Here is a 14,432-nt window from a genome sequence, read left to right as displayed (position 1 = left end):
ACTGATGAGGAATTGAAAATGTGTATGGTTGAGAGGGATGAGACAAAAGGTATGGCAAATAAGTCTGGCAGCCCAACTGATTGGCAAACTTTTTTCAATCTTTACTAATGAATGTATGTGGACTCAACACTATACACGTCAGCGACTACAGCAACTGAAATGACTGCAACACTCAACAAAGAGCTGCAGTTAGTTTCGGAATGTGTAGCAAGGAATAAGTTAGCCCTAAATATTTCCAAAAGTAAAAACATTGTATTTGGGACAAATCATTCACTAAACCCTAAACCTCAACTACATCTCGTAATGAATAATGTGGAACTTGAGGAGACTAAACTGCTTGGAGTAATCCTGGATTGTAAACTGTCAGGGTCAAAACATATTGATACAACAGTAGCTAAAATGGGGAGAAGTCTGTCCATAATAAAGCGCTGCTCTGCCTTCTTAAAAACACAAGGCAGGTCCTACAGGCCCGAGTTGTCGCACCTAGACTACTGTTCAGTCGTGTGGTCAGGTGCCACAAAGAAATCAAATCAAATCAAATTTTATTTTATTTGTCACATACACATGGTTAGCAGATGTTAGTGCTTGTGCTTCTAGTTCCGACAATGCAGTAATAACCAACGAGTATTCTAACTAACAATTCCAAAACTACTACCTTATACACACAAGTGTAAAGGTATAAAGAATATGTACATAAAGATATATGAATGAGTGATGGTACAGTAGATGGTATCGAGTGCAGTACATACATATGAGATGAGTATGTAAACAAAGTGGGATAGTTAAAGTGGCTAGTGACACATGTATTACATAAAGATGCAGTAGATGATATAGAGTACAGTATATACGTATACATATGAGATGAATAATGTAGGGTAAGTAACATTATATTAGGTAGCATTGTTTAAAGTGGCTAGTGATATATTTGACATCAATTCCCATCAATTCCCATTATTAAAGTGGCTGGAGTTGAGTCAGTGTGTTGGCAGCAGCCACTTAATGTTAGTGGTGGCTGTTTAACAGTCTGATGGCCTTGAGATGGACGCTGTTTTTCAGTCTCTCGGTCCCAGCTTTGATGCACCTGTACTGACCTCGCCTTCTGGATGATAGCGGGGTGAACAGGCAGTGGCTCGGGTGGTTGTTGTCCTTGATGATCTTTATGGCCTTCCTGTAACATCGGGTGGTGTAGGTGTCCTGGAGGGCAGGTAGTTTGCCTCCAGGTGATGCGTTGTGCAGACCTCACTACCCTCTGGAGAGCCTTACGGTTGTGGGCGGAGCAGTTGCCGTACCAGGCGGTGATACAGTCCACCAGGATGCTCTCGATTGTGCATCTGTAGAAGTTTGTGAGTGCTTTTGGTGATAAGCCAAATTTCCTCAGCCTCCTGAGGTTGAAGAGGCGCTGCTGCGCCTTCTTCACGATGCTGTCTGTGTGGGTGGACCAATTCAGTTTGTCTGTGATGTGTACACAGAGGAACTTAAAACTTACTACCCTCTCCACTACTGTCCCATCGATGTGGATAGGGGGGAGTTCCCTCTGCTGTTTCCTGAAGTCCACAATCATCTCTTTAGTTTTGTTGACGTTGAGTGTGAGGTTATTTTCCTGACACCACACTCCGAGGGCCCTCACCTCCTCTCTGTCGGCCGTCTCGTTGTTGTTGGTAATCAAGCCTACCACTGTTGTGTTGTGGGACCTGGGAAAATTACAGTTGGCTCAGAACAGGGCAGCATGGATGGCCCTTTAAAGTACACGGAGAGCTAACATTAATGACATGCATGCCAATCTCTCATGGCTCAAAGTGGAAGAGAGATTGACTTCATCACTACTTGTTTTTGTAAGAGGTGTTGACAAGCTGAATGCACCGAGCTGTCTGCTTAAAATACTTGCACCCATGCATAGCCCACAAGACATGCCACCAGAGGTCTCTTCACAGTCCCCAAGTCCAGATCAGACTATGGAGGCGCACAGTACTACATAGAGCCATGACTACATGGAACTCTATTCCACAGTACTACATAGAGCCATGACTACATGGAACTCTATTCCACAGTACTACATAGAGCCATGACTACATGGAACTCTATTCCACAGTACTACATAGAGCCATGACTACATGGAACTCTATTCCACAGTACTACATAGAGCCATGACTACATGGAACTCTATTCCACAGTACTACATAGAGACATGACTACATGGAACTCTATTCCACATCACTACATAGAGCCATGACTACATAGAACTCTACTCCACATCAGGTAAATGATGCAGCAGTAAAATTAGGTTTATAAAACGGGTAAAAATACACCTTATGGAACAACGGGGACTGTGAAGAGACACATACGGGGTGGCAGGGTAGCCTAGTGGTTAGAGGAGGCGGGTAGCCTAGTGGTTAGAGGAGGCAGGTAGCCTAGTGGTTAGAGGAGGCAGGTAGCCTAGTGGTTAGAGGAGGCAGGTAGCCTAGTGGTTAGAGGAGGCAGGTAGCCTAGTGGTTAGAGGAGGCAGGTAGCCTAGTGGTTAGAGGAGGCAGGTAGCCTAGTGGTTAGAGGAGGCAGGTAGCCTAGTGGTTAGAGGAGGCAGGTAGCCTAGTGGTTAGAGGAGGCAGGTAGCCTAATGGTTAGAGGAGGCAGGTAGCCTAGTGGTTAGAGGAGGCGGGTAGCCTAGTGGTTAGAGGAGGCGGGTAACCTAGTGGTTAGAGGAGGCAGGTAGCCTAGTGGTTAGAGGAGGCAGGTGGCCTAGTGGTTAGAGGAGGCGGGTAACCTAGTGGTTAGAGGAGGCAGGTAGCCTAGTGGTTAGAGGAGGCGGGTAACCTAGTGGTTAGAGGAGGCGGGTAACCTAGTGGTTAGAGGAGGCAGGTAGCCTAGTGGTTAGAGGAGGCAGGTAGCCTAGTGGTTAGAGGAGGCGGGTAGCCTAGTGGTTAGAGGAGGCGGGTAGCCTAGTGGTTAGAGGAGGCGGGTAGCCTAGTGGTTAGAGGAGGCGGGTAGCCTAGTGGTTAGAGGAGGCGGGTAGCCTAGTGGTTAGAGGAGGCGGGTAGCCTAGTGGTTAGAGGAGGCGGGTAGCCTAGTGGTTAGAGGAGGCGGGTAGCCTAGTGGTTAGAGGAGGCGGGTAGCCTAGTGGTTAGAGGAGGCAGGTAGCCTAGTGGTTAGAGGAGGCAGGTAGCCTAGTGGTTAGAGGAGGCAGGTAGCCTAGTGGTTAGAGGAGGCAGGTAGCCTAGTGGTTAGAGGAGGCGGGTAGCCTAGTGGTTAGAGGAGGCGGGTAGCCTAGTGGTTAGAGGAGGCGGGTAGCCTAGTGGTTAGAGGAGGCGGGTAGCCTAGTGGTTAGAGGAGGCGGGTAGCCTAGTGGTTAGAGGAGGCAGGTAGCCTAGTGGTTAGAGGAGGCAGGTAGCCTAGTGGTTAGAGGAGGCAGGTAGCCTAGTGGTTAGAGGAGGCAGGTAGCCTAGTGGTTAGAGTGTAGAGGCGGCAGGTAGCCTAGTGGTTAGAGGCGGCAGGGTAGCCTAGTGGTTGGAGTGTAGAGTCGGCAGGGTAGCCTAGTGGTTAGAGTGTAGAGTCGGCAGGGTAGCCTAGTGGTTAGAGTGTAGAGGAGGCAGGGTAGCCTAGTGGTTAGAGTGTAGAGGAGGCAGGTAGCCTAGTGGTTAGAGTGTAGGGGCGGCAGGGTAGCCTAGTGGTTAGAGTGTAGAGGCGGCAGGGTAGCCTAGTGGTTAGAGTGTAGAGGAGGCAGGTAGCCTAGTGGTTAGAGTGTAGAGGAGGCAGGTAGCCTAGTGGTTAGAGTGTAGGGGCAGCAGGGTAGCCTAGTGGTTAGAGTGTAGAGGCGGCAGGGTAGCCTAGTGGTTAGAGTGTAGAGGCGGCAGGGTAGCCTAGTGGTTAGAGTGTAGAGGCGGCAGGGTAGCCTAGTGGTTAGAGTGTAGGGGCGGCAGGGTAGCCTAGTGGTTAGGGTGTAGAGTCGGCAGGGTAGCCTAGTGGTTAGAGTGTAGAGGCGGCAGGGTAGCCTAGTGGTTAGAGTGTAGGGGGCGGCAGGGTAGCCTAGTGGTTAGAGTGTAGGGGCGGCAGGGTAGCCTAGTGGTTGGAGAGTTGGACTAGTACCCAGAAGGTTGCAAGTTCAAACCCCCCAGCTGACAAGGTACAAATCTGTCGTTCTGCCCCTGAACAGGCAGTTAACCCACTGTTCCTAGGCCGTCATTGAAAATAAGATTTTGTTCTTAACTGACTTGCCTAGTTGAATAAAAAAAAATACCAAGGTACAGACACATACATATGCAAACATTGTGATATGGTGGTATTAAATATTGTGTAATAATGTCATATGATGTACTGTTTTATCTTTTATATGTAATGTAAGTGCTTTAATATGTTTGGTACCCAGGAAGAGGAGCTACTGCCTTGGCTATGGGGATCTCTAATAAATGCAAACCCGATATATTTTACAGTAGGCCCTATGTCAGCTCTGTTTTCCACAGTAGGCCCTATGTAGGCTCTGTTTTCCACAGTAGGCCCTATGTCAGCTCTGTTTTCCACAGTAGGCCCTATGTCAGCTCTGTTTTCCACAGTAGGCCCTATGTCAGCTCTGTTTTCCACAGTAGGCCCTATGTAGGCTCTGTTTTCCACAGTAGGCCCTATGTCAGCTCTGTTTTCCACAGTAGGCCCTATGTCAGCTCTGTTTTCCACAGTAGGCCCTATGTAGGCTCTGTTTTCCACAGTAGGCCCTATGTCAGCTCTGTTTTCCACAGTAGGCCCTATGTCAGCTCTGTTTTCCACAGTAGGCCCTATGTCAGCTCTGTTTTCCACAGTAGGCCCTATGTCAGCTCTGTTTTCCACAGTAGGCCCTATGTCAGCTCTGTTTTCCACAGTAGGCCCTATGTCAGCTCTGTTTTCCACAGTAGGCCCTATGTCAGCTCTGTTTTCCACAGTAGGCCCCATGTCAGCTCTGTTTTCCACAGTAGGCCCTATGTCAGCTTTGTTGTCCACAGTAGGCCCCATGTCAACCCTATGTCAACCCTATATATTTTGCATAGGCCCCATGTCAACCCTGTCAGTCCTATATATTTTACAGTAGGCCCTATGTCAGCTTTGTTGTCCACAGTAGGCCCCATGTCAACCCTATGTCAACCCTATATATTTTGCATAGGCTCAATGTCAACCCTGTCAGTCCTATATATTTTACATAGGCTCAATGTCAACCCTATATATTTTACATAGGCTCAATGTCAACCCTATGTCAACCCTATATATTTTACATAGGCCCCATGTCAACCCTGTCAGTCCTATATATTTTACAGTAGGCCCTATGTCAGCCCTATGTGTTTTACAGTAGCACCCATGTCACCCCTATGGCAGGTCTATGTATTTTACATAGGCCCTATGTATTTTACATAGGCCCTGTCTTTGAATCTCAAATTAGTCTTAAGTGAGATGTATGAACTAATGAATTGAAGACATTCACAACTGTCTGTTAATGGGGATGTTTTGTGATTTAGGACCATCCTTACATCTACACAAGACCCAGAGCTGTGTCTGCAGGACCACCACTGACCCTCCACATGCCCATGGTCATCTCCCTTCTACTCCTTACAATGTCTGCAATCTACTGATCTACATGACTGTTTCCAATGGGCTGATAATCCACATGACTGTTTCCAATGGGCTGATAATCTACATGACTGTTTCCAATGGGCTGATAATCTACATGACTGTTTCCAATGGGCTGATAATCTACATGACTGTTTCCAATGGGCTGATAATCTACATGACTGTTTCCAATGGGCTGATAATCCACATGACTGTTTCCAATGGGCTGATAATCTACATGACTGTTTCCAATGGGCTGATAATCTACATGACTGTTTCCAATGGGCTGATAATCTACATGACTGTTTCCAATGGGCTGATAATCTACATGACTGTTTCCAATGGGAACAAAGTGAGACAGGGAACAAAGTGAGGAGCAGACAGATATGGCGGGGTAATCAACAAAATAATGGAGTCCAATATTGCGCAGCTGCACATAATGATGGTGACAGGTGTGTGTAATGAAGGGCAGCCTGAAGCCCTTGAGCGCCAGAGAGGGGGAGCGGGAGCAAGCGTGACACAGATCAGCTTTGCAATAAATAACTTCAGCCAGACCCCCTTTCACTTGCAGAGGGGAACTGGTGGGGGGGTTGACAGCTCACACCCTGTTGTAAATCAAAGACAAGAACATTCATCTCCCTCTTCAAATTCACCAAAGGAATGGAATGTGCCTTTGTCTACACAGACATTTTCCCGCCAAAACTTGAACACGTTCTAAAGCGAATACTGGAAAATTATTTCTAACAGAGAACGTGGGGTCAGAGGCGATCTAAAGAATAATAATGTGATTTGTTTGTTATTTTGTGATGTCATTAAAAATATTATAGAGGAAATACTGTAAATTGAAAAGTATACATAGTACATGTATGAAGTTTCCATCCTCTATGTTGTGTACTAAATATGAAAAATTATGAAAGTGTTTTTGCTAAGAGAGGGATGTTACTGGTAGTGTATTGTAGCCCTGTGCATGGACAAAATACAAAATTAGGCCTTACTGTTGAATTCAGTCTACATTAATGAAGTAGCAAATTACGTTATACACCAATAGAGCTGTAGGCAGGATTATCGTTGAGACTATGTGTTTCCTTTTGACCCAGATAGCAGGGAAAGATTGACTCCGGTGTTGTATACCTGACAAAGGGTCAGAGGATGAATTATTACGTTTCCAGAGCTAGGGCATGAGAAAAGATATTTGTCAAGTAGTCTCAGCGAGTATTAATTTTTAGAGCTAGGACAAAAGGGTCAACCGATTAAGGAAATTTGAGAAATATATTTGTTTGGCCAAAGCGAAGTATTATCTCTCTGTCTATCTCGCTTCAGGAGCGTGAGTAACTTAGACATGGCAAGTATTTCTTTATGTTACCGAGTGTTCTGGTAACGTTGCTAGCAAGAAACGCTGATTGGGTTGAGTGTGAGGCATTGTTAGTCAACCCCATTCCCAAATTGACCTTTTTGTGCTTGAAGTAAACATTCTGGTACAAGAACGGCTAGCTTTGCATTAGAGGCTAAGCTAACAAAGAGAGAGAAGCCATTCTCCTTTGTTTACAGCGAAATCCCGCGCCTTGTGCGACAGAAGTCCTGCCTTTGCTGGAATCCCGTGTGATTTCAGCATTCAGGGGTAAGTGACCCCTTGTGGTGAAGTAATTATTTTTGGAGAAAACAATCTATTGTGAGGGCAAATGTGTTCTCACATCGGTAACAACTGGTTACACTACATAATATCCAACGAATCTCAACTGATTGGATATCATTGTCTCGTTCGATTCAACAAGGAAATTTAAATTGCCAAACAAACCTTTTACCAGGTTGATCACTCATAAGTTAATTTGTTCCTACGAATGAGACATTTTAAACTTGTCAATCTTAATTTAGATACAGCGACGCTTCCAGGTTAATTAAAGTTGAATTCCCTGAGAGCCTATATTAATCATGAACATTACATTTGTAAGAAGTGTTGACAAGCTGAATGCACCAAGCTGTCTGCACTGGGCACCCATGCATACCCCACAAGACATTCCACCAGAGGTCTCTTCACAGTCTCCAAGTCCAGAACAGACTATGGGAGGCACACTGTACAAAGAGCCATGACTACATGGAACTCTATTCCACAGTACTACATAGAGCCATGACTACATGGTACTCTATTCCACATCAAGTAACTGATGCAGCAGTAGATTCAGATTTAAAAAATACACCTTATGGAACAGCGGGGACTGTGAAGAGACACACACAAAGGTACAGACACATGCATACACACGCTAGACATGCCAATGTCAATGAGATGAGTTTGGATTGGTCTGTCATGTAGCATGCTTCTGTCTATAACATGAGCTGCTCAGTATGTGTAGGTAATACTTTCTAACACAGCTTTTTTGAAAGATATCACAAAGAACTGCAAAAACCCTCTGTCTCCAGATGACATCTTCATATGAAGGCAACCAGCACATCCATGACAGAGAGGGTGAAGCGTTCACCCATGTATACGGGGAAGACAGTCTAGCTAGCTACATTTTCAGATATTATGCATTTCTAATTTTGTCAAGAAGTTGTTTTCATTGCAAGTTAAAGCATACTGTTAGCTAGCTAGTAGCCATTTCACTGTACCGTTTACACCTTCTGTATCCTGTGCATGTGACAAATAAACTGAGATTTTATTTGATATAGTGTGTTTTTACCAGAGACGGTAATGTGAAGAAAAACATGACCTGGTTGCTGTTGTCATGTAGCCTGCAGTTTTGTGTTTACACTTTTTCATTAGGACAATGACAACTTTGATGTCGGACGACAAAAGAATGTTCATTATTTCACTACGACAACAGAATGTTCATGATTTCACAACGACAACAGAATGTTCATGATTTCACTACGACAACAGAATGTTCATGATTTCACAACGACAACAGAATGTTCATGATTTCACTACGACAACTGTCCACAGACATGTCGATAGATGTAGTATAAGCAGTCTGGAAATCTTTGGTTGTTTAGTACACACCCGTACTCACTCTGTTTAGCTCATGGCCTCACGTGAATCCTTAAAGAGATGGGTGGGGATAAGGTGTAAGTGGGTGTGAAAAATACAGAATGGGTGTAGACAAAGAAGAGCTCTCCAGTAGGTATACCCAAAAAAATTCAAGGGCCATTTTCTCAAACGTGGGTTTACAAGTTTATCAACTTTCAAAGCAGAATTACTTTCCCATTGTTCCTTAACTGTAGTGTATGATATACCATTTTCTTTAGCTCTGAGCCTCTACTTTTATCCAATGTATAAAAATAAAAAATACAATTCTAATTTTGCTACATAAGACCGAATCGAGGCAGTCGGTCACATATGAATGCCATCTGTTACTAGCAAGTTATTTATTTAATGAACCTTGTTTGAGGTCGGGGCTCTGTGCAGGCCAGTCAAGTTCTTCCACACTAATCTCAACAAATAATTTCTGTATGGACCTCGCTTTGTGCACAGGGGCATTCTCATGCTGAAACAGGAAAGGGCCTTCCCCCAACTGTTACCACAAAGTTAGAAGCACAGAATAATTGAGAATGTCATTGTATGCTGTAGCTTTAATATCTCCCTTCACTGGAACTAAGGGCCCTTTCCCACAACATGAAAAACAGCACCAGACCATTATTCCTCCTCCACCAAACGTTACAGTTGGCACTATGCATTGGGGCAGGTAGCAGGTGGAAACGGAGAAAAGGGGGGCCTGATCCCTAAGAAGTTTTAAATATATAATTCACAAGTGATAGGCTAATATTGTCACACATCAGACAATTCTTGATTGAATCTTGTCTTTACAGATACTAAATAATATACAGTACAAACTCATTCAAGGATATGTCTTTATTTTTTACCATTTTCTACATTGTAGAATAATAGTGAAGACATCAAAAATGAACTAACACATCATGTAGTAACCAAAAAAGTGTTAAACAAATCAACATCTATTTTATAGCTCTTCCACACTGGTATCAGTCCCATAGATAACTATTAGACATGACCAGCTCTTCCACACTGGTATCAGTCCCATAGATAACTATTAGACATGACCAGCTCTTCCACACTGGTATCAGTCCCATAGATAACTATTAGACATGACCAGCTCTTCCACACTGGTATCAGTTCCATATAGATAACTATTAGACATGACCAGCTCTTCCACACTGGTATCAGTTCCATATAGATAACTATTAGACATGACCAGCTCTTCCACACCTGGACCGTGATGGCGAGATCATGGAACGGGCAGTCCTTCCCCGGGAGGAAGAGCAGCTCCGTCTTGCCGAGGTTCAGCTTGAGTGGTGATCCGTCATCCACTGATATGTCTGCCAGACATGCAGAGATGCGGCCACCTGGTCATCAGAAGAAAGGAGAAGATTAATTGTGTGTCGTCTGCATAGCAATGATAAGAGAGACCATGTGAGGTTATGACAGAGCCAAGTGACTTGGTGTATAGCGAGAATAGGAGAGGGCCAAGAACAGAGCCCTGGGGGACACCAGTGGTGAGAGCGCGTGGTGAGGAGACAGTATCAGTTCCACATAGATAACTATTAGACATGACCAGCTCTTCCACACTGGTATCAGTCCCATAGATAACTATTAGACATGACCAGCTCTTCCACACTGGTATCAGTTCCACATAGATAACTATTAGACATGACCAGCTCTTCCACACTGGTATCAGTCCCATAGATAACTATTAGACATGACCAGCTCTTCCACACTGGTATCAGTTCCACATAGATAACTATTAGACATGACCAGCTCTTCCACACTGGTATCAGTTCCACATAGATAACTATTAGACATGACCAGCTCTTCCACACTGGTATCAGTTCCACATAGATAACTATTAGACATGACCAGCTCTTCCACACTGGTATCAGTCCCATAGATAACTATTAGACATGACCAGCTCTTCCACACTGGTATCAGTCCCATAGATAACTATTAGACATGACCAGCTCTTCCACACTGGTATCAGTTCCATATAGATAACTATTAGACATGACCAGCTCTTCCACACTGGTATCAGTCCCATAGATAACTATTAGACATGACCAGCTCTTCCACACTGGTATCAGTCCCATAGATAACTATTAGACATGACCAGCTCTTCCACACTGGTATCAGTCCCATAGATAACTATTAGACATGACCAGCTCTTCCACACTGGTATCAGTCCCATAGATAACTATTAGACATGACCAGCTCTTCCACACTGGTATCAGTTCCATATAGATAACTATTAGACATGACCAGCTCTTCCACACTGGTATCAGTCCCATAGATAACTATTAGACATGACCAGCTCTTCCACACTGGTATCAGTCCCATAGATAACTATTAGACATGACCAGCTCTTCCACACTGGTATCAGTTCCATATAGATAACTATTAGACATGACCAGCTCTTCCACACTGGTATCAGTCCCATAGATAACTATTAGACATGACCAGCTCTTCCACACTGGTATCAGTCCCATAGATAACTATTAGACATGACCAGCTCTTCCACACTGGTATCAGTCCCATAGATAACTATTAGACATGACCAGCTCTTCCACACTGGTATCAGTCCCATAGATAACTATTAGACATGACCAGCTCTTCCACACTGGTATCAGTTCCATATAGATAACTATTAGACATGACCAGCTCTTCCACACTGGTATCAGTCCCATAGATAACTATTAGACATGACCAGCTCTTCCACACTGGTATCAGTCCCATAGATAACTATTAGACATGACCAGCTCTTCCACACTGGTATCAGTCCCATAGATAACTATTAGACATGACCAGCTCTTCCACGCTGGTATCAGTCCCATAGATAACTATTAGACATGACCAGCTCTTCCACACTGGTATCAGTCCCATAGATAACTATTAGACATGACCAGCTCTTCCACACTGGTATCAGTCCCATAGATAACTATTAGACATGACCAGCTCTTCCACACTGGTATCAGTCCCATAGATAACTATTAGACATGACCAGCTCTTCCACACTGGTATCAGTCCCATAGATAACTATTAGACATGACCAGCTCTTCCACACTGGTATCAGTCCCATAGATAACTATTAGACATGACCAGCTCTTCCACACTGGTATCAGTCCCATAGATAACTATTAGACATGACCAGCTCTTCCCCACTGGTATCAGTTCCACATAGATAACTATTAGACATGATGTCCTGACAGTCTGCCGGTAGTGAGGAATTCTTCCGTTTCACTGGTTGCACTTCACCGGTGATCTTGTATCGTTTCAGGAACAGTCCTTGAATCGAAGGATATTGCAAGTTCAAACCCCTGAGCTGACAAGGTACAAATCTGTCATTCTGCCCCTGAACAGGCTGTTAACCCACTGTTCCTAGGCCCTCATTGAAAATAAGAAATTGTTCTTAACTGACTTGCCTGGTAAAATAAAAAATCAGATTACATGGTGTCTTTTCAACTATACCCATGTCCCATAGATCTTTACTCACTACTTTAGTAGCATCCATAGCTTCCTGTTCAACTATACCCATGTACCATAGATCTTTAATCACTACTTTAGTAGCGTCCATAGCTTCCTTGCTAATGGGATATTGTTTTGTGCAAGGTGGGGCAACACCTGTCAATCACACTGTTTCCAAATCCCGAGTTCCACCCTCATTTTTCTTCATAGTCCAAATAGCATGGTTCTGAACTGTAGATTTCTGCATCAATCTTCATTGGACCAATATAAATTGATAATGGTTTGGTTGGTTTCATATCTGTCTCCCCCTCACTCCTGTTGCTCTCATCTTCTTGCCCGTGTACTGAGGACATATATGTTTTGCATAAGATATGGGAAATACACTGACTTCAGCACCTGTATCTACTAAAACAAACCTGCTGCAAAGTTATTAACCATCATGTTCACATATATTCCATCCGATTTCATATGTACACCAGCTGAGATGAGAGCGAGTCTGTTAGTTTACCTCCACAGCATCCAGCAAACTCTGCTGCTGAGCCAGAGAGAGCTTCTTACATTTCTGCACCAACATTGTGTCATTAGGGCTGTTGTCCTGTTTCCATTTGACTTTAGACGGACCCTTCTTATCCTGGCCACTTCTCATTAAATCACGTTTTCTTTTCCCACGTTCTCGTTGCCAGTGACCAGAAATCCTGCAATAATGACATGCACCAGGTTTCTCTTCTACTGAACGAATAATGTTGTTGGTTTCACTCGGAACCTGCACAACGTCTTAAAAGTTTTTGACCATTCATCCAACTGTTTTGGAGATGCTGATTTATGTGTGATCACTATTTAATTTTTAATTTGACCTTTAATTAACTATGCAAGTCAGTTAAGAACAATTTCTTATTTTCAATGAGGGCCTAGGAACAGTAGTTTAACTGCCTGTTCAGGGGCAGAACGACAGATTTGTACCTTGTCAGCTAGGGATTTGAACTTGCAACCTTCCAGTTACTAGTCCAACACTCTAACCACTAGGCTACCCTGCAAGTGGTTAGAGGCTACACTATCTCTAAAGGTTTGTCTTTACTTCCTTTTACAGCCTGTGTTCTGGTCGGCCTAAGACATCATTCGTCACTGCTGTCAGAATCTGTTGACTCAAAGCCAGACAGTGTCGACCAGATGCTTGAAACCTGATCTGCCTTGCACAACTCAGTGTGAGGATCGATAGATTGGAGAACAGAGAGGCCACAGGTGGGGGTCACGTTTCCTCCTCTACTTTGAAATGATTCTATATATCACTAGACAGTGATACTAGACAGTAAAATCACTAGACAGTGATACTAGACAGTAAAATCACTAGACAGTGATACTAGACAGTAAAATCACTAGACAGTGACAGTGATACTAGACAGTAAAATCACTAGACAGTGATACTAGACAGTAAAATCACTAGACAGTGATACTAGACAGTAAAATCACTAGACAGTGATACTAGACAGTAAAATTACTAGACAGTGATACTAGACAGTAAAATCACTAGACAGTGATACTAGACAGTAAAATCACTAGACAGTGATACTAGACAGTAAAATCACTAGACAGTGATACTAGACAGTAAAATCACTAGACAGTGATACTAAACAGTAAAATCACTAGACAGTGATACTAAACAGTAAAATTACTAGACAGTGATACTAAACAGTAAAATTACTAGACAGTGACAGTGATAGTAGACAGTAAAATCACTAGACAGTGATACTAAACAGTAAAATCACTAGACAGTGATACTAGACAGTAAAATCACTAGACAGTGACAGTGATAGTAGACAGTAAAATTACTAGACAGTGATACTAGACAGTAAGATCACTAGACAGTGATAGTAGACAGTAAAATTACTAGACAGTGATACTAGACAGTAAAATCACTAGACAGTGATACTAGACAGTAAAATCACTAGACAGTGATACTAGACAGTAAAATCACTAGACAGTGATACTAAACAGTAAAATCACTAGACAGTGATATTAGACCGTAAAATCTCCTTCATGTTCACATCCAGAAGAGCTGTCCCGCCCTTTTCCAGAGTGGTTTTCTCACATAACAATGACATTACATTATCGTCAAAAGTTGTAGAATATATATCTCTATATTTACAGTATATATTTATTTAACCCCCCCCTCCCCCAAAATAATATATATAGCCCCTTTTGAGGACTCAAACCTCTTCTAGAACACAAATTGTTTCAGTAGGGCCTGGCTACCCATAAAACATATGTTCACTTCAAAAAGCTTGTTGAAGGCTTACATTAACCACACGTGTAAAAATTGCTACTCAACTGACAACTCACTTCTATGCAAGCAACAAGAAGGTTTCACAAAAACAGAAGCCTCAAACCTTTTAATAGAGAAAGGACTCCAACT

At 43.3% G+C, this 14,432-nt stretch overlaps 1 protein-coding gene across 1 annotated transcript in view; it reads left to right on the top strand.

Annotated features, from left to right (window-relative positions):
• LOC124019750 (phospholipase B1, membrane-associated-like) overlaps positions 1-5,875 on the top strand; it is a 35,322-nt gene extending 29,447 nt beyond the window's left edge. Inside the window, exon 16 of the mRNA XM_046335171.1 lies at positions 5,469-5,875. Coding sequence (XP_046191127.1) covers positions 5,469-5,582 — 114 coding nt within the window. The 3' untranslated portion in view covers positions 5,583-5,875. The remainder of the gene's footprint in view (positions 1-5,468) is intronic.
• Positions 5,876-14,432: the final 8,557 nt, after the last annotated feature.

The sequence above is a fragment of the Oncorhynchus gorbuscha genome, unplaced genomic scaffold (assembly GCF_021184085.1).
Source record: "Oncorhynchus gorbuscha isolate QuinsamMale2020 ecotype Even-year unplaced genomic scaffold, OgorEven_v1.0 Un_scaffold_666, whole genome shotgun sequence".
Taxonomy (NCBI): Eukaryota; Metazoa; Chordata; class Actinopteri; order Salmoniformes; family Salmonidae; genus Oncorhynchus; species Oncorhynchus gorbuscha.
The sequence above is the reverse complement of the archived record's forward strand: the minus strand, read 5'-3'. Positions and strand labels throughout refer to the sequence as shown.